The sequence below is a fragment of the Hemitrygon akajei genome, chromosome 12 (genome assembly GCF_048418815.1).
Source record: "Hemitrygon akajei chromosome 12, sHemAka1.3, whole genome shotgun sequence".
NCBI classification, from domain to species: Eukaryota; Metazoa; Chordata; class Chondrichthyes; order Myliobatiformes; family Dasyatidae; genus Hemitrygon; species Hemitrygon akajei.
The window spans coordinates 105144548-105172547 of record NC_133135.1 but is presented as its reverse complement, the minus strand read 5'-3'; the positions used below and the strand labels follow the sequence as shown (position 1 = coordinate 105172547).

General features: G+C 47.0%; 1 protein-coding gene across 5 annotated transcripts in view; it reads left to right on the top strand.

The window, feature by feature from the left end:
* LOC140737336 (hypoxia-inducible factor 1-alpha-like) overlaps positions 1-24973 on the top strand; it is a 44276-nt gene extending 19303 nt beyond the window's left edge. Inside the window, exons 7-14 of one of the 5 annotated variants that reach the window (XR_012101108.1) lie at positions 8-183; positions 948-1189; positions 4336-4907; positions 6907-7006; positions 10090-10198; positions 13129-13632; positions 18883-21169; positions 24657-24973. Coding sequence is in view for 2 of the 5 variants with exons in the window: in XM_073063776.1 (XP_072919877.1) it covers positions 8-183; positions 948-1189; positions 4336-4907; positions 6907-7006; positions 10090-10198; positions 13129-13187 (1258 nt within the window). In the remaining 3 variants the exon portion in view is untranslated. Of the gene's footprint in view, positions 1-7; positions 184-947; positions 1190-4335; positions 4908-6906; positions 7007-10089; positions 10199-13128; positions 17059-18882; positions 21224-24656 lie in introns of those variants that run through there. The other 4 variants (XR_012101109.1, XR_012101110.1, XM_073063777.1 and 1 more) reach the window with 4 other exon arrangements.
* The last annotated feature ends 3027 nt before the right edge of the window (positions 24974-28000 follow it).

The window sequence follows — 28000 nt, the reverse complement described above, 5'->3', positions numbered from 1 at the left end:
CCTACAGTGAGGTAGTAGATGACACACTCATCCTCTCCCTGGACCAGAACACAAGTCACCAGGAGCCCGCAGTCGATCCCGGGAAAACCCAGGAGCTGCTCGCCCAGAGGAAGGACAATCCCACTGGCGTGGATGAGCTGGCACAGAGCTGTGTCGATATCATCGTCTCCCTGGATTTAACAGGTACCGTGGGGCTTGGGGACCCTCCCAGTGAGACGCATCCATCAACACCCACGGGGTTCATGAGCCTCCTGCAACGCGAAGGGTGTCGCTGAGGTATTCAGAGACTTGCACCTGGAGAACTTGTAGACAGAGGCAGAAACTGTAAAGTTATTATTGGAAAGGTTTATTAGGCCACTCATCATCACTTTGTGCTGTGTCATATGACCTGGGCGGTCAAGGTCTCCTTGGCCAAGATTGTTCTTGGCAAATTTTTCTGCAGAAGTGGTTCCTTCTGGGCAGTGTCTTAACAAGACGGGTGGCCCCGGTCCCAATCAACACCCTTCAGAGATTGTTTGCCTGGTGTCAGTGGTCACAGAACCGCCAGCACCATTCTTAAGGAGTTCCTACATTCACCCCGTGACTGTGTAGATTTCCTCCAGGTGCCGCATTTTCCTCCCGTGGTCCGAAGGTGTACTGCGTAGGTTAATTGGTCATTGTAAATGGTTCCGTGGTCAGGTTAGGGTTAATTGAGTTTGTTGGTGATGCTGGGGTGGCATGGCTCAAAGGGCTGGAAGACCCTGCTCTGTGCAGTATTGCCAAATAAACATTTAAAAGTCTGGATGATATGTGAACCAAGATGAGCTTGAACTGAGTGTTGGTCAATGGGAGCGGGCTAGACAGGTATTTATGGGCTGAAGGGCCTGTTCCTGTGTTGAATTACGGATGAACTTGGACTAAAGGTGACCCCTGTCCCCCTTACCTACACCTTCCCTTTGTGTGTCCAGACCGGCTGGATTCAAGCGCGTTCCACTTTACCAGGAAGCTCTCAGAATGCGGCGAGGAGCCTTTGATGCCCGAGGAGTTCTGCAGCCCCGCACTCTGCAAATTACTCTCACCCATTTTCAACCACCGGCTGGAGCCGATACCCAGCAGTGGCCAAAGTACGGAGCCAGGGCCACGGGACGGATCCGCCCAGGCGGAGAGACAGGAGACTGTGGTCACCAGGTCAGGTGACACCACCAACTCGGTAAGTATCAGATTGGGGGGGGGGGGGGGAGTGGGTGGTTAGGTCATTACAGAGGATTAATTCCCAGGAGAGAGTTCTAGAGACTACAGCACAAAAACAGACCCTTCTGCCCATCTACCTTCACCTGGACCATAACCCTCCATACCCCTCCCATCCATGTATCTATACAACCTTCTCTTAAATGTTTCATTTGAACCTGCATCCATCACTTCACTGGCAGCTCGTTCCACACTCTCACTACCCTCTGAGTGAAGGAGTGGCCCCTCAGGTTCTCCTTAAATATTTCACCTTTCACCCTTAACCCATGATCCACCCAACCTCAGTGGTAAAGGTCTGTTTATGTTTACCCTAATCTATACCCTTCATAATTTTGTATACCCCTATCAAATCTCCTCTCAATCTTCTATTTTCTAAGGCAGGGGTTCCCAACCTTTTTTATGCCACTATTAACTGCAACCTGGACCCCCAGGTTGGAATGCCCTGTTCTAGGGAATAAAGTCCTAACCTATAACTCGGGTCCTCAAGTCCAGCAACATGCTTGTGAGCTCTTATGGCTGTTGAGATGGGATTATATTGACCATGGAAGGGCCTAAGACGATGATTACTGTTGAACACAGGGGTTCTCAATCTGGGGCCCACAGACCCTTCGCTTAACGGAATTGGTCCATGACCAATTGCGGCCAATACTGAGCCACTGTTAGACTTTTCCAAACCTTCTCTGGTCCTCTGGTCAGATACTGGCTCTCCACTAGGCCACAGCGCCAACGTGCATCTCACTCAAAATCCAGGATAGGACGGTGAGCAGAACCTTTCCAGGAAAAGGGTCAGTTGCAGTATTTTGGGTGGAAGGCTGCACTCTGGTTGAACGTCCAAGTTGGTGCGATTCTTTTATGGTGGTTATTCTATAGTTTTATTGATATGCCTGCGAGAAAATGAATCTCAGGGTTGTATATGGTAACATATGTGTACTTTAACAAAACATTTACTTTGAACTTTTATTTTTATTTGAAGATTCAGCACGGTAACAGGGCCTACTGACCAATGAGCCCAATTACACCCATTTGACCATTAAGTTTACTGACCTGTTATGTCTTATGGGAGAAAACCAGAGCACCTTGTGGAAGTCTACACTGACACGGGGAGAACATACAAACTGGTGGGAATCGAACCCGGGTTACTGACGCTATTATAGCATTGCACTAACTGCTGTACAACCGAACAACACAGCACAGGCACCCCCTACACCTCCCTTCTGGCCCATAAAGCCATGCCAACCCTCCAACTTTCCCCAAAATAAACCCAACTGTTTCCTTCCACACTGCCCGCCACTCCTTTCCCGTCCGTGTGCCCATCCAAGAATCGCCAGTGAATCCGCCGCTACCACCACCCCCGGCAGTAGACTCTATGCAGCCGCTACTCTCCATGGGAAAAAAAACACTATTGCTTGTAGGGTTCTTCGCCGAGCGTGGAGGTGAGGCTGCAAAAGTTTTGTCACCAGTTGTCGTCAGTGCACGATGGAGTGTTGTTTCTGGCGAGTGGTCACGTTCGTGTTGGTCCAATTCATTGTTCTGATTGGTCGACTGTCAAGCTGGCCACAAGTCTCCACTGGGTCCCGGCTGACCAGGACAGCTGGGTGATGTCTGCTGGCCGGTATCCCTGGTCGTTGGTCGTTCAGAGAGTTGGTTCCTTGAGTGTCCGCGGTTCACCGTCAGTCCTGGTCCTACAGGTTCGTCTCTCAGCCAGCAGAGACCAGAGGCCAGCCTGACAGCACCCAATCGATATTGGACCGATATAGACATGAGGCCTCGGCAGAAACAACACTCGGTATCACCTCGACTGATGATGAAACCTAGCCACCGGGCTCGGTGAACAACCCCACAAACGTGCAGCCAACCCGAGCTACCAGTGGAGAGGGGAGGGGACACAGGACAGCCCTTGCGTAGAAGATGACGCAGGGTCACACACTTGAGCTAGTATTCAACCGAAGATCGGCTTGCGTACGAGATCCAAGCAATGATAGATAGATACTTTATTCATCCCCATGGGGAAATTCAACTTTTTTTCCAATGTCCCATACACTTGTTGTAGCAAAGCTAATTACATACAATACTTAACTCAGTAAAAAATATGATATGCATCTAAATCACTATCTCAAAAAGAATTGATAATAGCTTTTAAAAAGTTCTTAAGTCCTGGCAGTAGAATTGTAAAGCCTAATGGCATTGGGGAGTATTGACGTCTTCATCCTGTCTGAGGAGCATTGCATTGATAGTAACCTGTCGCTGAAACTGCTTCTCTGTCTCTGGATGGTGCTATGTAGAGGATGTTCAGAGTTATCCATAATTGACCGTAGCCTACTCAGCGCCCTTCGCTCAGCTACCGATGTTAAACTCTCCAGTACTTTGCCCACGACAGAGCCCGCCTTCCTTACCAGCTTATTAAGACATGAGGCGTCCCTCTTCTTAATGCTTCCTCCCCAACACGCCACCACAAAGAAGAGGGCGCTCCCCACAACTGACCTATAGAACATCTTCAGCATCTCACTACAGACATTGAATGACGCCAACCTTCTTAGGAAGTACAGTCGACTCTGTGCCTTCCTGCACAAGGCATCTGTGTTGGCAGATAAATGGGATAAAGATTAGTTTTATTCATCATATAAACCAAGATTAGACCCCATGCTATTACAGGAAAAATATTGGGGTGGATAGAAGATTGGCTGATTGAATATCAAGAGGCAGAGTGAATATCAAAGCTGCCTGGAATACAACAGCAAGAATGTGATGCTAAGACTTTATACGATATTGGACAGACTGCACTTGGATGGTTTTGGGCCCCTTATCTAAGAAAGATTGTGCTGGCATTAGAGAAAGCCCAGAGGAGGCACGTGAGAGTGAAAGGGTTAACCTATGGGGAGCGTTTTATGGAGTTCAAGTAAGAGGGGGAATCTCATTGAAACCTATCCAATATTGAAAGGCCTGGAAAGAGTGGGTGCGGAAAGGATGTTTCCTATACTGGGGGAGTCGAGGACCAGAGGGCACCGACTCAAGAGTAGAAAGATGTCCCTTTAGAACAGAGATGAGGAATTTCTTTAGCCAGAGGATGGCTCTATTTTTTTTTAATAATCTGGTGTTTGGTGTTTGCAGAAGTTGCAGGACATGGACCTGGAGATGTTGGCACCATACATCTCCATGGAAGAAGACTTCCAGCTGAACAGCTTTGAGTCTTTGACAGAAGGAACAGAGGGTCTGGTCTGCCCTAATGATCACCCAGAGACAGAGTCCAACAAGAGTGCCAACAAACGGCAGGACAGTCGAGGTCTGGCCAAACTGCTGACCGACTGCAAGAGCACGCAACCTAAAGTGTTGAGCAGCTCGCAACCAGCGCAGCCTGAAGTCCTTGGTGCGGCAGGAGACCCCGTCGTCTCACAGCAGTGCAGCGTCAGCCCTAGTCAGGGCAAGATCCAGGCGTACGGCCCCAGCAACCAACCCCTTGTGTTCGGAGGGCCGGGATTTACTCCGACGGTGGAGAAAGCCCTCCGTGCGATATTCCAGCCCCAGGACACTGCCAGTCCTGTGGAGACGGGAGCCTCTGAGTCGCTCGGTACTGGGCAGGATGCAGCAACACCAAAGGCTGGAGTGGGGTTCGAGACCACTAACCAATTGGATGCTGGAGGCACAGAGAGTGAGAGCAGCCAGCGCTCGCCATCCAAGGACAGGTATGAGGCTTACTGGTAAATTGTCTTATTACTGTAACAGTTATGAGGATAGTTTCTGCTGAAAGGTCTGTTTGACACTAAAACCTTGCTGCTGGGACCTCAAAGGAGCTCTCCAGAAGATGGCCTTCGTCATTCAGGGGATTGAGTTCAAGAGCTGCAGGATAACGATGCAGCTCTATAAAACCCTGGTTAGACCACACCTGGAATATTGTATTCAGTTCTGGTCACCTTGTTACAGGAAGGATGTGGAAGCTTTAAAGAGGGTGCAGAGAGGATTTACTAGAATGCTGCCTGGATTAGAGAGCATGTCTTATGACAATGGTTGAATAAATTAGGGCTTTTCTCTTTGGAGTGAAGGAGGATGAGAGGTGACTTGATAGAGGTGTAGATCGACTAGACAGCCAGAGACTTTCTCCCAGTGTGAAAATGGCTAATACAAGGTTTGTTCATTCATTCTGTGCCGTGTCGTATGACGTGGGTGATCCTGGTCTTTCCATGACCATAATAGTTTTTAGCAAAATTTTCTACAGAAGTGGTTTTTAATTGCCTTCTTCTGGGCAGTGTCTTTACAAGACGGGTGACCCCCAGCCATTATCAATACTCTTCAGCGATTGTCTGCCTGGTGTCAGTGGTCACATAACCAGGACTTATGATGTGAACCAGCTGCTCATACGACCATCCACCACCTGCCCCCATGGCTTCACGTGGCCCTGCTCGGGGTGGGAGGGGCTTAGCAGGTGCTTCACCTCGCCCAAGGGTGACCTGCAGGCTAGCGGAGGGGTGGAGTGCTTTGATGTCTCTCCACCCCACCACCCATACAAGGGGGCACAATTTTAAGGTGATTGGAGGAATGTCTAGAGAGGATGCAAGATGTAAATGTTTTTACACAGAGAGTGATGGGTGTGTGGAATGCACTACTGGGGTGGTGCTAGCAGATGCATTAGGAACATTTAAGAAACTCCTAGATAGGCACATGGATAATAGAAAAATGGAGGGTTATGGAGGAGGAAAGGGTTAGATCGTTCCTGGTGTACATTAAAGAGTCAGCACGATATTGTGGGCCAAAGGGCCTGCACTGTTCTGTTGTAACTTATAGTAATATTTTTATCAGTTAATTTCTTAATTTTTGAATTGTACTACTGCTGCAAAACAACAAATTTCATTATGTATGCCAGTGATAATACAGGTGGTGGGGTGGAGATATGTCCCTACCAAAGGAGGTGTAAGGCACTCCTACCCTCTGCTGGCATGCAGGTCACCCTTGGGCAAGGAGTAGCACCTGCTTAGCCCCCGCTCAGGGTCACGTGAAGCCATGGGAGCAGGTGGTGGACGATTGTACGAACAGCCGGTGCAGATCACAAGTCCTGGTTATGTGACCACTGACACCAGGCAGACAATCTCTCTGACAATCTCATTGATAATGGATGGGGTCTTGTAAAGACACTGGCAAACCAATTCTGTAGAAAATTTTGCCAAGAACAGTCATGGTCATGGAAAGACCATGATTGCCCATTTCATATTCAAGGTACATAATGAATTATACCTCTCATAATTTTGTATACCTCTATCAAATCTCCCCTCTTTCTCCTACATTCCAGGGAATAGTCTTAACCTACTCAACCGTTCCCAATAACACAGGTCCTGGCAATATCCTTGTGCATTTTTTCTGCACTCTTTCAGTCTTATTGATATCCTTCCTGTAGGTAGGTGACCAAAACCGCACACCATACTCCAAATTAGCCCTCACCAATGTCTTACACAACTTCAAAATAATATCACAACTCCTAAAGTCCCTACAGAAACTTGATCTTGTGATCAACTTCAACATAACATCCCAACTTTGGTATTCATTACTTTCCTGTTAGTTAAATCTAGTTCCATCTGACCCGGCAGGGAACAGGTCACTTTATTGCTGATCAAGTCCAAGGGTATTTGCTGTTTGTGCAGGGGGAGTGAGTGCCCTTGAGGTTGTAAATGTGTCGATTGTTTCTCCACACAGCAGATCATTCAGTGAGAAGAGTTTCACAGGAGACCAGAAGCAGCAAGAACTCCAGAACTTCAGGTTCTGCAGCCTGAAACGCAAGCACAAGAATTCGCTGGTAGGGACTGCATTGGACTCTGAAGTTCCACGTTTTTGTTGCTACTTTGGGTGACTTTGAATCGGGGCAGCCTGCTGAACTGAAATACACCTGGACTCTTTCAATTTTGTGTTTTGAGCTAATTTTTTTTTTGCTGTTTTATGCAATTTGTGCTTGGTGTGGGGGGGGGGGTTGATGGTTTTTATTTGAATGGGTTCCATGGTGTTTCTTTGTTTTGAGGTTGTCTGTGGGAAGACAGATCTCAGGGTTGTAGACTGCATACGTACTTTGATAATAAATGTAGTTTGAATTATCAACACATCCCAGATCAGCTGGGTACCAAGCTACTTGGTTAGTTCGTTAGTGACTACGTGAGCAGTACATAATCGTGTGAATACCTGCAAGAAAATGAATCCCAGGGTAGTAAATGGTGACATATACAATAGGCACTTCGATAATAAATTTCCTTCGACTTTGACTGATTTTAATTGGCTAGTGAGGTGCCCAGTAGATTAACACACACGCAAACTGCCGGAGGAACTCAGCAGGTCAGGCAGCATCTATGGAAATGAATAAACAGTCGACATTTCGGGCCGGGACCCTACGTCAGCTGATGCGGGGAAAAACTCAGCAAGTGTCTGGAACAAGGAACAGCCTTGTTCAGGTCTCTGGTTCTACTTGGGATCCATCCGGTCAGCTCTGCAGGAGCGTCACAGACCAGAAACGTCGACCGTTTCTCTTTCCGCAGATGCTGCCGGCTTCTGCCACTTTGGCTGATGGTCTCCCGACGTAGCCGGTTGGAATGTCAGTTGATGGTGTTGCTCAGCTGCTTGTGGGTGGAACAGCACAGAATCAGGCCTTTTGGCCCATCTAGTCCATGCTGAACTGCTACTCTGCCTATCCCATCGACCTGCACCCTGACCATAGCCCTCCATACCCCTCCCATCCATGATCCTACTATTAAACGTTGGAATCTAACCTGCATCCACCACCTCTGCTGACAGCTCGTTCCACACCCTCACCACCATCTCAGTGCAACATATTTGGATCTGAAGCTCTACACGCACACACAATGCTGGAGGAACTCAGCAGGTCAGACAGTGTCTATGGACAGAGTAACACACACAATGCTGGAGGAACTCAGCAGGTCAGACAGTGTCTACGGACAGAGTAACACACACAAAATGCTGGAGGAACTCAGCAGGTCAGACAGTGTCTATGGACAGAGTAACACACACAAAATGCTGGAGGAACTCAGCAGGTCAGACAGTGTCTATGGTCAGAGTAACACACACAAAATGCTGGAGGAACTCAGCAGGTCAGACAGTGTCTATGGTCAGAGTAACACACACAAAATGCTGGAGGAACTCAGCAGGTCAGACAGTGTCTATGGACAGAGTAACACACACAACGCTGGAGGAACTCAGCAGGTCAGACAGTGTCTATGGACAGAGTAACACACACACAACGCTGGAGGAACTCAGCAGGTCAGACAGTGTCTATGGACAGAGTAACACACACAAAATGCTGGAGGAACTCAGCAGGTCAGACAGTGTCTATGGACAGAGTAACACACACAAAATGCTGGAGGAACTCAGCGGGTCGGGCAGCGTCTATGGACAGAGTAACACACACAAAATGCTGGAGGAACTCAGCGGGTCGGGCAGCGTCTATGGAAAGAGTAAACAGTTGACATTTCAGACGGAGACACTTCCTCAGGACTGGAAAGGAAGGGGGAGGATGCCAGAATAAAAAGGCGGGGGGAGGGAGAACGAGGATAGCTAGAAGGTGAGGCCAGCTGGGTGGGTAAGGTAAAGGGCTGGAGAGGAAGGAATCTGATAGGAGAGGAGAGTGGACCACTGGAGCTGGGGAAGGAGGAGGGGATCCAGGGAGGTGATAGGCAGATGAGAAGAGGTGAAAGGCCAGAGTGGGGAATAGAGGAAGAGGGAAGGAGAAATCGATATTCATGCCATCAGTTTGGAGGCTACCCAAACAGAATGTGACTCCTCCACCCTTGGGGTGGCCTCTTCATGGAGCAAGAGGAGGCCATGGACCAACATGTCAGATCAGGAATGAGAATTGGATTTAAAATGTTTGCTGACCAGGAAGTTTCACTTTTTGTTTCCTGACCTGCTGAGTTCCTCCAGCAATTTGTGCGGTGCTCTGGATTTCCAACATCTACAGAATCTCTTTCATTTACGCTTGGAGCCGATGTGTTTTGATTATAGCTTCCTCGCGTGATTGGTAGCTGGTTGGTAAATGGACGAATGGCTAAGTAGACTTAATTGTGATGTACTCGCATACATTGAAACATACATCATCTGTGCCAATGACCAACACAGTCTGAGGACGTCCTGGGGGCAGCCCATGGGTGTCGCCACACTTCTTGCGCCAACATAGCATGCCCACAACTTACTAACCGTAACCTGTAGCCTTTGGGAGGAAATTGGAGCCCCTGGAGGAAAGCTTTGCGGTCACAGAGGAGAATGTACAAACTTCTTACAGGCAGTGGGGAGCTGAATGCCGGATGCTGGTTCCCCCCGCTATCCGAAGGTAGAGCGTTCCTATGAAGCCGTTTGTAATCCGGAATGTCGTAAAGCGAAGAAGCAATTACCATTAATTTATATGGGAAAAACTTTTGAGCGTTCCCAGACCCAAAAAAATGACCTACCAAATCAAACCAAGTAACACATAAAACCTAAAATAACACGAACATATAGTGAAAGCAGGAATGATATGATAAATGTACAGCCTATATAAAGTAGAAATATTGTATGTACAGTGTAGTTTCACTTATCAAAATCAGGAAGACAGCGAGCCAAAATCGATTTGGAGAAAAAAAATCGGCACGTGCACCACACAACTGCCCGCACAAGTCTTTGTGGTCATGGTACTCTTTCTCAGGGTAAAGACACGTATAAAGCTGGCGTCTTTTTTCATAAAAGTGAAAATCCTCTTTGGTTAGCAAAAACAGGTAGTAATGCAGGTCTTTCGTAACAGCGAGCTGTCGTAAAGCAAACATTGGAGAAACGGGGGCCACATGTAGTGTTACATTGATCGCTACGTTAGCTTGCTGCCCTTAATGTAAATGTTTTTCTCTGCAGGTGATGGATATTTCAGGAGTTACAGATCGTCACAGTGTTGGAACAAAGCGAATGAGGAACATTGTAACCAGCGAGTCTGCCAACCCTTTCACTCCAACCCCACCAATGAGTAAGGCCACTCTCTAATTTTTGGATTCCTGTGTTTATTTTCTCCCTTAGTCAGAGCGAAGTGAGGCATTGTGATTACAGAGTACTGGCTGCATGGGCTAGAGATCTCTGTCCAAAATCAGAGTCAACTTTGTCCCATAGTCTTGTGTCAATGGATGCACAGGCCAAAGCTTTGTGTCCAGGCTCCAGAAGCTGTGTGTCCAACTTCATGATCACACGTGTAGGGATCTACGTCGACACTCGGGAGCCGAGTCCCGGTCACTGTACCGGATGCAGAGTACAGGGATCTACGGTCACAGTACAGGATGCACAGTGCGGTGATCTATGTCCACACTCGGGAGCCGAGTCCTGGTCACTGTACCGGATGCAGAGTACAGGCAGTCCCCGAGTTACGAACGTCCGACTTACGGACAACTCGTACTTACGAACCGAGGAAGGAGACGCCGTCCACCATTTTAAGTCTTTGCCGTTGACACTGTGTTGAGTGTTTAACTTTGTATCTGGCTTAAATTTTTCTTGGTAAGATTCACCCTGACTCCGTTCCGGTTGGATGGTAGCGCAGTGAGATCAGCGCCGGGCTCGAGAACGGAGGTTTGATCCAGTGACAGTCCGCTCCCGTGCCGGGTTGATGTCGATCCAGGGACTCCTGTACCATCCGTGCCAGGTTAATATCGAGCTCGCAACTCGACCTCATAAAAAAAAAACCACTGCTCCTCCAGTTTAAATACCCACGTGGAATATTGTGGAGGATCAAATACCCAAACCCAGCACAGCCCCCATTTGGCCTGTCTTAGTGCGGTGGTCCTTAGGACCCAGCGGACCTCGGGAGCCGGTGCAGCTTGGGACCCGCCACCCGTAGTGTTTCTGTTCCATTGACGGGAAGCGATCGTGATTGAAAATAAAGTGGAAATAATAAAGCGTTTGGAAAGAGGTGAAACACCATGGGGCATTGGAAAAGCGTTAGGCTACAGTCGGTCAACGATCGGAACAATTTTAAAGGATAACGGGTAAAGTGAGAATAATGGAGCATGTGAAATGCCCTGCCCCGATGAAAGCTACAATTAGTACTAAGCAACGCAGTGGTTTAATTCTTGGAATACATACGTTTCTTAAGTGTTTTATATGCATAGAAAGGTAAAATATGTACTATATACTAAGACAAACGTTTGACGAACTGACGCTAAATGATACTGGATGGACTTGTTCCGAATCCGACTTAAAGACGGACTCAGGAACGGAACTCGTACGTAACCCAGGGACTGCCTGTACAGGGATCTACGTCCGTACTCGGGAGCCGAGTTCCGGTCACAGTACAGGGTGCACACTGGTGATCTATGTTCACACTCCCGAGCCAAGTCATGAAACCAGTTTTAGCAAGGCTGTTTTGTGAAGAGGGAGACGTGGCCCAAAGTAAGGAACTAAACACCCCACAGCTGACTTAACTTTCTTCAGGATAATGACTGAAGGACAGCAAACTGCTGCCTGTGCCAGTCAACTTCCAAAGGAGCCCGAGCTGCCTTCGGTCAGCGAAGGAGGGTGAGAGGCGTACAAAGATGATAAGAGGGATAGATAGAGTGGGCAGCCAGAGGCTTCTCCCCAGGGCAGAAATGATCGATTCCATTTCTTGCCGATCTAATGCTGAGGAAGATTTGAAATCATTAAGGCGAGGGGATATTTACCAGCCTCTCACTCGCTGCTGCTGGAGGAAGTTTCCTGTGTGTGACAGTCTCTCACCCACGGCGGCCGGAGGATTGCGCCAGGGTTCTGGGTCCTGGGCGAGGTTTAATTGACACTCTTTGTGGATTGGACCCTTTAGTTCAATTTATGTGGTGTGTCTGGTTTCTGAGCTGAACAGATACGCCTGGAACTCTTTCAGTTTTGTACTTTATATTGTGTTGTTTGCTCCTCTTTGTTGGCATTTGCATGATATTTTTGCGCACGTGGGGGAGGGGGATTGATATTTTCTGTGGGTTCCAGGGTCTGTCTTTGTTTCGTGGCTTTCCGTAGGGAAGACGAACCTCAGGGTTGTATACTGCATACGTACTTTGATAATAAATGTTCTTTGAATCTTTGAAAAGGCAATAGAAGGGGAGGGGAGGAAAGTACGGGGGGAATGTCAGAGGTAGTGTTTTTTTTTTACACACCGCTGTAAGACCAGATACTTTACAGACATTCGACCTCATTGAAAGCTATCAAATGTTGAAAAGCCTCAATAGAGTGGACATGGAGAGGATGTTTCCTCTAGTGGGGGAGTCTAGGACTGGAGGGTGCAACCTCAGAATAGAGGGCTGTTCTTTTAGAAAGGAGACAAGTTCTTTCTTCAGCCAGAGAGTGGTGACTCTGTGGAGTTCGTTGCCACAGGCGGCTGTGGAGGCCAAGGTTCTTGAAAGCAGAGGGTTTTTTAGATTCTTGATTAATTAGTGTATGAAGGGATATGGGGAGAAGGCAAGAGATTGGGGCTGAGGGAAAATGGATCAGTCGTGTTGAAAAGGTGGAGCAGACTTGATGGGCCAAATGGCCTGATTCTGCTTCTATTTAAGAGTTACTTACACAGGTTCATGGATGATAGAAAAATGGAGGGCTATGTGGGAACGAAGGGTCAGATTGATCTTGGAGTAGGTTAAAAGGTCGGCATAATACTGTGGGCCGAAGGGCCTGGACTGCGTTGTACTGCATGATCCGATGTCCTTTTAGCAATGGTAGTCATGGTGAGGTGGAGGGGGGGGCAAAAAGCTGATATTCTGGCATCCGTGGAGCCAGGAAATGTTTTTGAGGGCTTGGTTTAACATCTCGCCCAATGTGTCTAACTGTTCTTTCAGAGCTGCACGGAGGTTTAAAACCAGAACGTTCTGGCATAGAGGCAACTATTTGGTTAAAGTGCTATTAGGGTGAGGGTTCAGCACTGTCTAACCTTGTGCTCTCGTTCCACAGAACTGACCATGCACCTGCTCCAGACAGAGACTCCTGAGCCCCCCCGAGCTGGCTGCTAACAGAACACCCCAGGGAGCAGAGTCATGAAATCTCCTTGGACCATGTCTCTCGAGGCCCTCGCTCCAACCACACAGAACCCCTTCTCTGGCAGACATCCCCACAGACTTCCGAGGCCGAGGCTTGGCTTGGCTCCTACGTCTAGCTCAGAGCCGAAGTTTCTCTCGGTACCACTACCCAGTCTTCGGATGGATTTAACGTGAAAACTGTGACCCATCGATGGGGGAACGCACAAGGCTCGTGTACCTTCACTGAAGGCAGTACACACCGTTCAATTTCAAGTTCGTTATCCTGTACAACCAAACGAAACAACTTTTCATTCCCTTGCCAGTTCGCTCCACAGCACTGTTCCTATATGTTCTCATTCATCCAGGATTTACCACACAGCTACCTCAGTCTAAGGACAAACCTGAAATAAAACCATAATCTACAGACAATACACAGCAGGCCAGTCAGCATCAGTGGAGAGAGAAATGTTTAACACTCGAAGCCAATGACTTTTGCTGGTAGCTCATATAAGACCATCAGACACAGGAGAAGGATTAGACCAGTCGGCCCATTGAGTCTGCTTTCCCATTCCATCATGGCTGATTTATGTTTCCCCTTCTCAGCCCCGTTCTCTTGCCTCCACAGCCGACTGTGGAAATGAATTCCACAGATTCACAAAGAAATTCCTCCTCGTAAAGACACAGAGTCTGGTGAAGTGAGGCAAAGCAGCATCATCTTCATGGACAGTGTACAGAGTACACAGGAGGAGATGCTTGCTATCCTGAGGCAAATTAGGGTGGATAAATCCCCTGACAGGGTGTTCCCTTAGACCCTGCGGGAGGCGAGTGCAGAAACTGCCGGGGCCCTAAATCATTCTTAGCAACAGGAAAGGCCACAGCAGACTGGAGGATAGCTAATGTTGTTCCACTGTGCGAGAAAGGTTCTAAACCAAGAAATTATAGTCCTGAGGTTGGGTGGGACTGCAACCAGAGGTCGTGGGTTACAGGTGAGATGCTTAAAGAGAACATAAGGGGAAACTTCTTCACTCAGTGGGTAGTGAGGGTGTGGAATGAGCTGCCAGTGGAAGTGGTGCATGTGAGTTCTATTTCAACATTTAAGAGAAGTTTGAATAGCTATATGGAGGGCTAGGTTCCCAGTGCAGGTCGATGGGTGTAGGCAGATCAAATGTATTTCCTATGATTATCTCTCTTCTAAAGGGAGGTCCTGGTATTCAGAGGCTGTGTCCTCTAGTCCTATTGGACACATCCACTGTATGGCCTTTCAATAGTCACTTAGCTCTTTTATTGTAGAGCTTAAATCTGTCCTTAACAGCAGTAGCTTGCATTTTGTCATTAATACAGTAAATATCCCAAAACAAGCTTAAGCACAGACAGCAGGGGTAATAAATATAGAAAGCTGATGAGCAAATCTGTGCTGCAGGTACTTTGCTGATTTGGCAGTGTCAATGGAGATGGAAGCAGGGGTTAATGTTTTCTGTCACTGACACAGACCTGGGAAAGTAAGAAAGCAAGTTCTAGAGTGGGAAGGGTTGAGGGAGAACAAGGTAAGTATCTGATACGCCAATGTTTGGCATGGGTGACCCTACCAAGAGCCAAAGCATAAAGCCCAGACTCCAGCCAACATAGCTGTGGGTCACTGGGGCACCCAAGCCTTCCGTCCCAACAACAAGGTTGTGATCCTCTTGGAGGACTGGGACTTGAGGTCATGAGTCATGAGGAAAGATTGAATCGATTGGAGCAAGGGGAACGAGGGGAGGCCTGCAACTGATGAGGGGTATAGATAGGTAAATGCAACCAGGCTTTCTTCACCGAGGTGGGGTGAGACTAGAACTAGAGGTTATGGGTTAATGGTTCAATGTCGTATAAAGCCTTAGCATTATATCCTTGGTTTTATATTCTGGTCCTCTCAAAGTGAATGCTAACACCACATTTGCCGCCTTCACCACAGACTCCAGCTGCAAGTTAACTTCAGAATTGCATCCCAGAGGGAGGGACCGGGAGGTCAAGGTCTCCATGGTGATGGAGAAGGAGCTTGGTGAAGGGTCAGCCAGCCCTCAGCTCCTTGACTTTAACCCCCACCAGATGCTTTGATGAGTTTCTCCCCATCCCCACCTGTCAATTCCTGGATCAGGTGACCACTCTAGAACTAGCGGTCATGGGTTAAGGGCGTAAAAGGCGAAATGTTTAAAGAGGAACTTCTTCACTCAGAGGGTGGTTAGAGTATGGAATGAGCTGCCCGTGAAAGTGGCGGAGCAAGTTCGATCTCGTCTCAAGAGAAGTTTGGATACGGACATGGATGGGAGGGGTATGGATTGCTGTGGTCCAGTTACAGATCGATGGGACTAGGCATTTGGATGCAGAGAAACGTTTACGAGGATGTTGTCGGGGCTTGAGGACCTCAGTTGTAGCAAACGTTTGAATAGGTCAGTGGACTAGGCCAGGGGTTACCAACCTTTTGTTCTCTGCTGTGGACCCAAAGTTGGGAAGCCCTAGACTGGACGGACTGGAGAGGTTGTCTCTGTGCTGTTGTGCCCTGTAACCCGAGCATGTACTTGAAGAAGTTAAAACGGGCAATGATACGTTATTAGAAATGAAATGCAAATGCATGTTACTGTAATGTGAATGGTCTGCAAGCTATTCAAAGGAAGGTAGAGCAGCAAGAGGCTAGAAACCAGGCCTTGTGAGAGCAGAGGAGACTTGTGAACCCTTTCCATCCCTCACTGAGACAGCTCCGAGCCAGTGCACAAGTGGACAGGCACAATGGGAGCAGAAGTTGGCATCAGACCCACTCAAATCTTTGTCACCCTGACTGTTTTTCAAATTCTACAGTGGTAGCCGCAACCCTGATAACAGAAACGTCTTCATATTTCCTGTAGAAGGTCTAACTGTTAACCACGTGTACCCAAGCTGCACATACAACACTGAGAAGAATTCAGCACAGAAAAAAGACCCATCTGCTATTCCTGTAGAAATATCCTTACTATGTCTCATGTAATGTAATATCCCATGGTGCTACAGATCTGGGTACCAACATTGCAGGAACGCCTCGACATTTCAAAGCGTTACACGTCAATCCCCAGAGAACAAAAACCAGGAGAAAATACCTTGAGGGCATTAAAACAAGTAATTTTTAATTTACTTTTGATTTTTTTTTTGTTTCCTGGATTTACATGTATTAGAGTTTTGAAAGTAGTGAAGAATTGTTCATTAGTTATTGAGGAGTTTTCACAATCTGATTGGTGCAGGTGACAGGCTGAGGCTTGATGGACATAAGAACCGTCCAATGTAAGGTGGCATGGCACAGGAAGGGGGTGGGATGAAAATGAAACCTCCAAAACGACCAATAGTGACGCACACAAAATGCTGGAGACGGATGAAGTGTCGATGTGTTGGGCCAAGGCCAAACTTGTTATCACAGGTTCTAAGTAAATAGAAAAGAATAAACGGTCGACGTTTCGGGCCGATGAAGGGTCTCGGCACAAAATGTCGATCGTTTATTCCTTTCTATTTACCCGCTGAGTTCTTCCAGTATTTTGTGTGTTGCTCTGGATTTCCAGCATCTGCAGAATCTCGCGACTATGCATTAATGAATGTCATGGACTGGAATAACTGTTACAATCTGCTGTGAACAGTAATTCCCTCTCACCATTCACCAGAACGAGAATGGAACTCCCTTACCCCACCAGCTGTCCTGTACAGGACAGGAGCTTCCTTTGCCTGGCCTACAGATTTCCAATTCAGTCTTGTTGAGTACAACAGCATAATTTCTCATCGTAGGGCTGTGTCCGGAATAATAACCTGTGGTGTCAAATGTTTTAAAGTATGTAATCTCAGTACTAAAGGAAATAAAATAAATGTAAATATTTTACAGAATCGTTCCTTTAATAACTTAGCAAAATTCACAAGGATGTTGCCGGGTCTGGAGGACCTGAGTTATAAGGAAAGATTAAACAGGTTAGGACTTTTCCTTGGAATGTAGAAAATTGAGAAGGGATCTGATAGAGGTATACAGAATTATGAGGGGCATAGGGAGGGTAAATGCAAGCCGGCTTTTCCCACTGAGGTTATGTGGGACTACAACCAGAGGTCATGGGTTAAGGGTGAAAGGTGAGAAGTTTGAGGGGAAGCTTCTTCACTCAGCCGATGGTGAGAGTGTGGAATGAGCTGCCAGCGCAAGTGATGCAGGCGAGGTTGATTTTGATATTTGAGAGACTTTCAGATAGATACATGGATGGTAGGGGTATGGTCCCGGTGAAGGTCAATGGGAGTAGGTGGTTTGAATGGCTCAGGCCAGACTAGATGGGCTGAAGGACCTACTTCTGGGCTGTACTTGTCTATGACACATCCCGCAATTCTTCCACTCACCCCGTGCAGTCGTTGCAGAAATACTAAACGTGCTGTCCTAAAGTTTCCTGATGGCAGTCCATGTGCTCTGCAAGGCCCCACCAACCTGACGCTGAGCTTGGATCAAGGATAAGGCAGCGAACACAGGACTACAAGCAGTCACCTAGCTTTTTGGACCTTTACACGTCCCCATTTGGGAGTGTCCAAATGCCCTTTCAAAGGAAAGTCATTCTAAGAGAAGTGCACAGAGCAACTGGGGGGACTTTGGGGTGGGGTGGGGGGGGACGCAGTCAGGCAGCATCTGGGGGATCAGGTCGAAACCCTTCATCTGGGGGTTCAGGTCGAAACCCTTCATCTGGGCTAGAATGACAGAACATCAACAGTGCTTTGACTTTGAGGAAAGAACGCCGTCTCTTACAGAGCCACAGTAATACCCTGGATTATCTAGAGCCTTAGAAAATCCTGTTTATTTATTGAGATAGAGTAAACCATTCCGACCCTTTGAGCAACGTTGCACAGCAATCCCTGATTAATTATCAGACAATTTACAATGACACGTTAACCTAACAACCTTTGGACTGTGGGAGGAGAGCGGAGCACCCAAAGGAAACACTCTACCGTGCAGCACAGAAACAGGCGTTCAACCATCCAGTCCACGCCAAACTGTTGTTCTGCGGAGTCCCATCGACCTGCATCCGGACCATGGCCCTCCATGCCTCTCCATCCACGTACCTATCCAGTGTCATAATCAAACTCACATTCACCACTTGAGCTGGCAGCTTGCTCCACACTCACACCACCCTCCGTTTCTCCTCAAGTCCCCTTAAATGTTTCACCTCTCACCCTTAACCTATGACCCTTGGTTCTTGTCTCAACCAACCTCAATGGAAAGGGCCTGCTTGCATTTACACTGTCATTCATTTGTTATTTACCGTGTCGTATGATGTGGGTGATCATGGTCTTTCAGTGACCATAATTGTCCTTGGCAATTTTTTCTACAGAAGTGGTTTGCCTTTGCCTTCTTCTGGGCAGTGTCTTTACAAGACGGGTGACCCCAGTCATTATCAATACTCTTCAGAGATTGTCTGCCTGGTGTCAGTGGTTGCATAATCTAGATTTGAGATACACACCAGCTGCTCATATAACCATCCACTGCCTACTCCACACTATCTATACCCTCATAATTTTGTATGTCTCCATCAAATCTCATCTCAGTCTCCTACATTCCAAGGAATGAAGTCCTAACCTCTTCAATCATTCCTTATAGCTCAGGTCCTCCAGACCCGGCAACATCCTTCTAAATGTTCTGTGTGCTCTTTCAACATTGTTTACATCTTTCCTGTAGGTAGGTGATGAAAACCAACAATACTCCAAATTAGGCCTCACCAATGTCTTGCACAGCTTCAGCTTAACGTCCCATCTCCTGCACATAAATCAAAGCATTGAGAAGGGCAATGTGTCGGAAGTTGTAACTACGCATCGGCTTATGGAGCAGTAACACAGGCTTGCTGGCTGCTCCCCTCCAAACCAGGAGTCACTGCGTCTGATTGGGAGTAACAGCCCTTCCTGATTTAACGGGCCTCACGCCTCTGGTCACTGGTGCTGTAAAGCATTATGCTAAACTACTGTGTTGCTAGAGGAACAAGCTCTACACACACAAAATGCTGGAGGGACTCAGCAGGTCAGGTAGCATCTATAGCAAAGAATAAAGAGTCAACGTTTCTGTCATATATAGATGTATATCTTTTAGAACAATGACCTTTTTAATGTTATGTATTGGTATGTTGTCTGCGTAATGTGAATACACTTGCTAAAGTCACCTCCTGCATACTGCTTTTATTTAATCAACATGTAGCTGTGCAGAGTCACAACAAACCGGTGACAAGTACGAACCTGAATGTCAGAAAATAGCACCGACAGTTATGGGATGTAATAGCGAGAGTTAGACAGCAGCACGCGAAAGCCGAAAGACCTATGAGTAACACTGAATTTAAAGTGAAAGTAGTGGCTTCAGTCAGGGAAGCTGGTGAATCTGATAGCACTGATGAAAGCTGGGAGATGTATATCAAGAGGGTTGAACTGTATTGTAACACAAATTTTGGAGGAGCAAAGAAAAGACCCTACACTTAACAGGTGCAAGGATGGACAGTCTCCCACGTAACCGGAGAAGCCGGCAAGCAAGATGGCCGACGAGATTGTTACAATTTTACAAAATCACTTGCACCCTAAACCACAGGTCACAGCTCAGAAATTTAGATTTTACAAAGGGAACCAGTCAAAGGATGAAAGCATTTCTAAATACATTGCAGAACTGCACAAACTTTCCCAGTACTGTGACTTCAGAGATGGACTTTCTGATGCATTAAGGGGCAGGCTTGTATGTGGCATGCACAGTCAAAGCACTCAGAAGAGGCTACTGTCCAAACGAGACCTAATCTTAGAACGGGCACTGACCATTACAATGTCGTTAGAGACTGCAGTAAAGGGTGCTGCAGAACTACAGAAAAGGAGGCTAGAATGTGATATGCACAAAATGTCCTGGAATGATGCAAAAAGCCAAAGATGTTATCAATGTGACAAATCCTCCCACGGTGCAAATGACTTAGTTCAAAGACGAAGTCTGCAGAAAGCGTAGAGAGAATGTGCAAGGCAGACGAAAAGCACAACCGAGTGAAAAGCAAATGCATGAAGTTACAAATGTAAGACAGAATCAGACAACATAGAGTCTGACAAAGATGAATTGTGAATTGCGTAGTATTACTGATCCAGATCACAATAGAGGTGTCTGGTGTAAAACTGAAAATGGAGCTGGATGCAGGGTCAGCTTTGTCCATAATTCCAGAGGCTGACTACAACAAACTGTTTTCTAAGATACCATTAGAGAAGACCTCAGTGATGCTAAAGACTTACACAGGCAAAATAGTGTCTCCCAAAGGCAAACTGGAAGCGAAGGTGACGTATGGAGGCCAAACACAACTTAGAAATTTATGTATTGAAAAGTGAGGACCAGCATTTTTTAGATGTGAATGATTTGAGAAAAATCCAACTAAACTGGCACACAATCAAAGCTCTCAGTGTGGCATCAACAGATCAAAGCTAACGAGAAGGTGTTTGAGAAGAGCATTGGAAGCAGCAACTCCAAAATTCCATAAAGTGCGTCCAGTGCCTTACGCACTACGTCCAAAGTGGCTGCTGAACCTCAGTGCGTGGAGAAGTCTGGAGTTCTCTCCAAGGCTGAGTGGAGTGATTGGGTCACGCCCTTTGTCCCAGTGATCAAGAACGGGAGGGCCAGAGCCGTTGGCATTTACTGGGACTTCAAAGTGAGCATCAACCCTGTGCAGTATCCTCTGCCACGAATAGATTTTTGCATCTGTGGCGTGTGGGAAGAGGTTTTCAAAGTTTGATTTGTTACAAGCTTATCTGCAAATGGAGATGGAGGAGTCATGTTCCTCACAGACAACACTCACAAGGGATTGTTCCAGTATAATCATCTCATCTTTGGCATCACATCAGCTCCAGCAATTTGGCAAAGAGTAATGGCCCAAGTGCTCCAAGGTTTCCTGGAACATAGTGTTACTTTGATAACATCATCATGACTGGCAAAAATGATGACGAGCACCTCCAGAACCTTGGTAAAGTGCTTACCAGGCTGAGTGAGTACGGTCTGTGCACAAAGAGAGAGAAATGTGAGTTCTTCAAGAATGAAATCTCTCATTGTGGATGTCCAAAGTAAATGGCAGGATACTTGGTAGTGTGGAGGAGCAGAGGGACCTGGGGATACATGTCCACAGATCCCTGAAAGTTGCCTCACAGGTAGATAGGGTAGTTAAGAAAGCTTATGGGGTGTTAGCTTTCATAAGTCGAGGGATAGAGTTTAAGAGACGCGATGTAATGATGCAGCTCTATAAAACTCTGGTTAGGCCACACTTGGAGTACTGTGCCCAGTTCTGGTCGCCTCACTATAGGAAGGATGTGGAAGCATTGGAAAGGGTACAGAGGAGATTTACCAGGATGCTGCCTGGTTTAGAGAGTATGCATTATGATCAGAGATTAAGGGAGCTCTTTGGAGAGAAGGAGGATGAGAGGAGACATGATAGAGGTGTATGAGATATTAAGAGGAATAGACAGAGTGGACAGCCAGCACCTCTTCCCCAGGGCACCACTGCTCAGTACTAGAGGACATGGCTTTAAGTTAAGGGAAGGGAAGGGAAGTTCAAGGGGGATATTAGAGGAAGGTTTTTCACTCAGAGAGTGGTTGGTGCGTGGAATGCACTGCCTGAGTCAGTGGTGGAGGCAAATACACTAGTGAAGTTTAAGAGACTACTAGACAAGTATATGGAGGAATTTAAGGTGGGGGGTTATATGGGAGGCAGGGTTTGAGGGTCAGCACAACATTGTGGGCCGAAGGGCCTGTAATGTGCTGTACTATTCTATGTTCTATGTTCATTGACAAGCATAGCTTACATAAATGGCAAGACGAGACTGGAGCAGTGCTACAGGCACCCAAACCCAGAAATGCGTCACAACTCAGGTCATACTTGGGCCTTGTAAACTACCAGCAGCTTCTCCCAAACGTTGCTACAGTGCTGCACCCATTGAACGCACCGTTACAGACAGGAGCAAAGTGGGAACGGTCAGAAAGATGTGAAAGAGCATTCAAGGAAACAAAGAGACTAATAACACCAGATGAATTGTTCACCCATTATGACCCATTTCTGCCCATCAGACTGGCGTGCGATGTATGCCCTCATGGCATTAGAGCCATTTTGGCAGTCATTATGAAAGATGGATCTGAACGCTCAATTATGTTTGCTTCAAGATCACTGCCAAGTGCAGAACACAACTACACATAGATTGACAGAGTCCAGTTCCACCAATAACCTCTACAGACAAAAGTTTACTCCAGTGACTGACCACCAGCCTCTTGTGTCCACGTTCAGTCCCAGGAAGGGAATTCCAGTGATGACTGCTACCCTGTTACAATGTCGGGCACTGTTCCTAGGACCCCACTCCTAGGTATGACATAGAGTCCAAGGGTACCAAACAACACAACGATGCTGACGGCTTGTCATGTCTTCCACTGTTGGCAATTGAAGAAGAAAAGTCTTCATACTGTGACCCAGCAGAAGTGTTCCACACTGCATTTGATCTCAGCCCGAAACTAATCCCTCCTACCTACACCATATTCCTTACATCTGTGTGCCTATCCAAATGTCTCTTAAAAGCCTCTAATGTATTTGCCTCTACCACCATACCAGGCAGCACATTCCAGGCACCCACCACTCTCTGAGTAAAAAACTTAACCCCTCACATCCTCCTTGAACCTACCCCCCTCTCACTTTCAATGCATGCCCTCTGGTATTAGACATTTCAACCCTGGGAAACAGATACTCCCTGTCTACTCTCTCTATGCCTCTCATAATCTTGTAAACCTCTGTCAGATCTCCCCTCAGCCTCTGCCGCTCCAGAGAAAACAACCCAAGTTTGTCCAACCTCTCATGACAGCACATACCCTCTAAACCAGGCAGCATCCTGTTAAACCTCTCCAAAGTCTCAACATCCTTCATAAAGTGGGGTGACCAGACCTGTATGCAATACTCCACATGGGGCCTAGCCAGAATTTTATAAATTGCAACATAACCTCTTGGCTTTTGAACTCAATGCCTCGACTAATAAAAAGCAAGCATTCCATAAGCCTTCTTACACCTCATCAACCTGTGTAGCCACTTTCAAGGAGCTATGAACTTGGATCCCAGGATCTCTCTACTTATCAACACTGTTAAGGACCATGACCTTAATAATGTACTGTCTCCTTGAATTTGCCCTACTAAGGTGCAACACCTCACATTTATCTGGGTTAAACTACACCTGTCATTTCTCTGCCCATATCTCCAACTGGTCTATATCGAGCTGTATTCTTTGCCAGTCTTCTACACTATCCACAATTCCACCAGTCTTGGTATCATCTGCAAATTTACTAACCCACCCATCTATATTTCCATCCAGATCATTTACATAGATCACAAACAGCAAAGGTCCCAGCTCAGATCCCTGTAGAACTCCACTAATTACAAATCTCCAGCTCAGATAAGTCCTTTCAACCAGTACCCTCTGACTTCTATGCAGCCATTTATGAATCCAAACAGCCAATTCACTGCAGATTCCATGCATTTTCATCTTCTGGATTAACCTCCCATGAGGGACTTTATCAAATGCCTTACTAAAATCCATGTAGACAACATCCACTACCCTACCCTCATCAATCTCTCTCATCACCTTGTCAAAAAACTCAATCAAGTTGGTAAGATACGACCCGCCCCACACAAAGCTATTCTGCCTCTCCTTAATTAGGCCATGGGTTTCCAAATGCTTGTATATCCTATCCCTAAGAATTTTCTCCAGCAATTTCCCTACAACTAACATGAGACTCAACGGTCTATAGTTCCCAGGATTTTCCCTTGTTCCCTTCTTAAATAGAGGTACAACGTTAGCCACTCGCCAATCTTCTGGGACTTTGCCTACGGCTAGAGAGGACACAAAGATACTGGTCAAGACATAGGAGCAGAATTAGGCCATTCAGCCCATCGAGTCTCCTCCGCCATTCCATCATGACTGATCCTGGATCCCACTCAACCCCATACACGTGCCTTCTTGCCATATCCTTTGATGACCTGACCGAACAGGAAATGATCAACCTCTGCCTTAAATATATCCACGGACTTGGCCTCCACCACAGTCTCTAGCAGGGCATTCCACAGATTCACTACTCTCTGACTAAAAAAACTCCTCCTTACCTCAATGAGATCTTCTAGATACTAGTGAGTACAGAGCCAAAGCTGCCAAATGCTCCTCATTTGTTACCCCCCTCCCCCATTCCCAGAATCATACTCATGAACCTCCTCTGGACCCTCTCCAATGACAACACATCCTTTCTGAGATGTGGGCCCCAGAAATCTCGTTTCTTGCCTCCTTCAATAAGCTAGGGTAAACCCCATCAGGCCCTGGAGAATTAACCACCTTACTACTCATTAGGAGACCCAACATTTCCTCCTCCTTGACCTCCAAACAGCCTAACATGTTTATACCTATTTATATCCATCTTCTCCTTCTCTCTAACAGGAACACCCAGGACATGCCCCCTTCTCATTGTTACCATCGGGGAGAAGGTACAGAAGCCAGAAGACACAGACTCAGTGATTCAAGAACAGCTTCTTTCCCTCCACCATCCGATTTCTGAATGGACATTGAACCCATGAACACCGCTTCCACTTTTTTCATGTTGTTGCACTAACTGTTTAACTTACGTATACTCACAGGAATCAGTTTATTGATTGATCCATTCATTCTACATTTATCATCTACTACATTGTACGGTTGCATTAAGTTAAGAAATTTCACAACATTTTCCAGTGACATTAAACCTGATCCTGAACGTGCCTTTCCTGTATGCTGTGTAATTGATCGTTAGATGTCTGATGTGGACCTGCCGGAAAAAATAGGTGTTCCCAATGAACTCTCCTTAGTTCCTGCCTCGTGCCCTTCTAATTAGCCCTACCCAATTTAAAACTCCCTCAAGGACCGTACCTATTCTTATCGATAGCTATCCTGAAAGTTAAAGATAAGGGGTTGTGGTCGCTGTTCCCTAACTGCCTACCCACTGAAAGGTCAGTTCCCTGGCCAGGCTCATTACCCAGCACCAGTCCAGTACAGTCCCTCCTCTCATTGGACTGACCACATATTGAATTAAGAAACCCTCCTGGATACACTTAACTTCGGTCTCGCTTAAACCTCTTATACCAAGAAGATCCCAGTTTATATTGGGGAAGTTGAAATCCCCCATGACAACAACCCTATTATTTTTGCATGTTCCCTTAATTTGATGACATATCTGTTCTTCACTGTTCAGCTGGGGTTCTGCAGTACAATCCTATCAGTGTCTTTGCACCCTTAAATGCATTCCCTGGGAAAAGATGCAGTCTGTCTCCTCTATCTCTGTCTCTTTTAGATCTCCCCTTGGCCTCCGTTGCTCCAGAGAAAACAGCCCAAGTTTGTCCAGCCTCTTGTTATAGCACATGCCCTCCAATCCAGACAATGTCCAGGGAAACCTCCTCCTTGCTCTCTAAAGTCTCGAAATGCTGCCTATATTGGGGCAATCAAACCTGTTTTCCAGACGCGGCCTAACTAGGAGTTTATAAAGCTGCAATGTAACCTGGTTTGGAGGCCCGTGTGCCTCAATGACCCGGAGAGCTGTGTTGGCTGGAGTCAGGACTTTGTGCTTTGGCTCCTGGTAGTATCACCCATGGCCAAACCGGTCAAAGGATAGTGGCCAGACTAAGAGTGGCCCAGGTTCAGGAGTTCAGCTCAGGGCTAACAACCCCGACCGGTCAAACAAAAGTGTTATGGAAACTGCAGTGAAGAATCCTTCTACACCTGAATGTGACGGTATTCCTGAGTCTCCACTCGGGACTCGCATGAAAACTGAGAGGAAGCTACTGACACAACGATGGAAGCCATGAACTCCGCCAGAAATAGAGGGCCTTCATTGTTGCCCTAAATGCCAGCGGCCCGTGGCAGACAGCAAGTAAGTAGCAACGTAACTTCCTGACTTTTGAGCTCAACGTCTTATAAAGGCAAGCATGCCGTATGCCCTCCTAAACGCCCCATCAACCTGTGTAACCACAGCCACATGCTCACAGTGACTGGGCGTGAATCCCAGAAATCCCCCCCCCCCCCATTGGCACAGTGGGAGCACTTTTACTGCCCCTTTCAACTAAGGATGGACAGTAACTAACTCCTCTGTGGTTCCTGTAGTGCAGGAATCAGAAAACGCACACAGTACTCTGGCTGGGCCAGCTAGTGCTTCACACAGTTCTAACATCACCCGCCTGCTCTTAAATTCCAAGTGTCAGCCACTAAGTATTGCCAATGATAACAGCCTCCTGTCACACTAATATTGAGGGTCAGAATCAGCTTTAATATTACTGCACATGGCCCTGTGCTGAAGAGCAAGGCACGTATCTATAGCTAAGGCGCCTAAGACTTTTGCACAGTATTGTGTTTGTCAATGTGAAGCAGAGAGCAAGTTTGTCTATCTGGTGGGAGCGAAGGATATTGGGAATGGTGAGGGTGGAGGGATGAACACAGGAGGGGTGTGGGACAGGTGGCAGAGAAGGAGTTCTGGGGGCGGGAGGGGAGGGGCTACAGACACACCCAGCCCTGAGACACCAGGCAAGGTCATTTCATTCCAAACGATTGGTTTATTTATCATTACAGAAGGTCTTTCTGGTGCTTCCTGATCCCTCCCCTCTCCCTTACCTTTCCTAACCATGATTCCCCTCTCCCTGCCCCCTTCCCACTCTCAGTCCACGATAGAGACCCATATCAGAATCAGGTTTATCATCCCTCACATCTATCATGAAATTTGGTTTTTTTTTTGCAGCAATGAAGTGGAATACACACAATGACTACAGTACTGTGCAAAAGCCTTAGCTATTTATATAAGACCAGGAGCAGAAGTAGGCCATTTGGCCCATCGAGTCTGCTTCATCATTTCATCATGTCTGATCCATTTCCCTCTCAGCCCCATTTGCCTGCCTTCTCCGCGTATCCCTTCATGCCCTGACCAATCAAGAATTTATCAACCTCTGCCTTAAATGTACCCAGTGACTCGGCCTCCACAGCCGCCTGTGGCAACGAATTCCACAGATTCACCACCCTCTGGCTAAAGAAATTCTTCCTAACCATTCTAAATGGGCGTCCCTCTATTCTGAGATTGTCTACTCTGATCTTAGACTCCTCACACCACAGGAAGCATCCTCTCTGTCAAGGCCTTGCAACATTCGATAGGTTTCAATGAGATCCCTCACTCCTCTGAATTCCAGTGAGCACAGGCCCAGAGCCGCCAGGCACGCCTCAGATGACAAGTCTTTCAATGCTGGAATCATTTTTGTGAACCTCCTTTGAATCCTTTCCAATGTCAGCACGTCCTTTCTAAGGTAGGGGGCCCAAAACTGCTCACAGTACTCCAAGTGGGGCCTCACCAGTGCCTCATCCTTGCTATGAGATTGAAACCTTTGCACAGTAATACACCAGGAAATCTGTTGTTTTGTGACAGCTGTACAGTGCAATATGTAATAAACAAACTAAATTACAGTGAGAAATATATAAAAATTAGGTACATAGTGCAAGGTGAGAGCAAAGAAACAACAGTGAGTTCACTGCCCATTCAGAAATCTGAAGGCAGAGGGGAGGAAAATGTTCCAACACCAGTGTGCAGACAGCACAAGGTCCCCATACTCTCAGTCTATGACCCGTGGATTACACTGTGCCTTGTTCTGAGTTCTGGAGATAAGGGTTCTTTCCCAGGGCTTGGGTGTTCGCGGAGGGACTGCGAGCAGGAGGACAGCGCCACCTGGTGGAGAAGGCAATGTCCCAGCGCGTTAACCCATCCTGCAGCAGCCTAT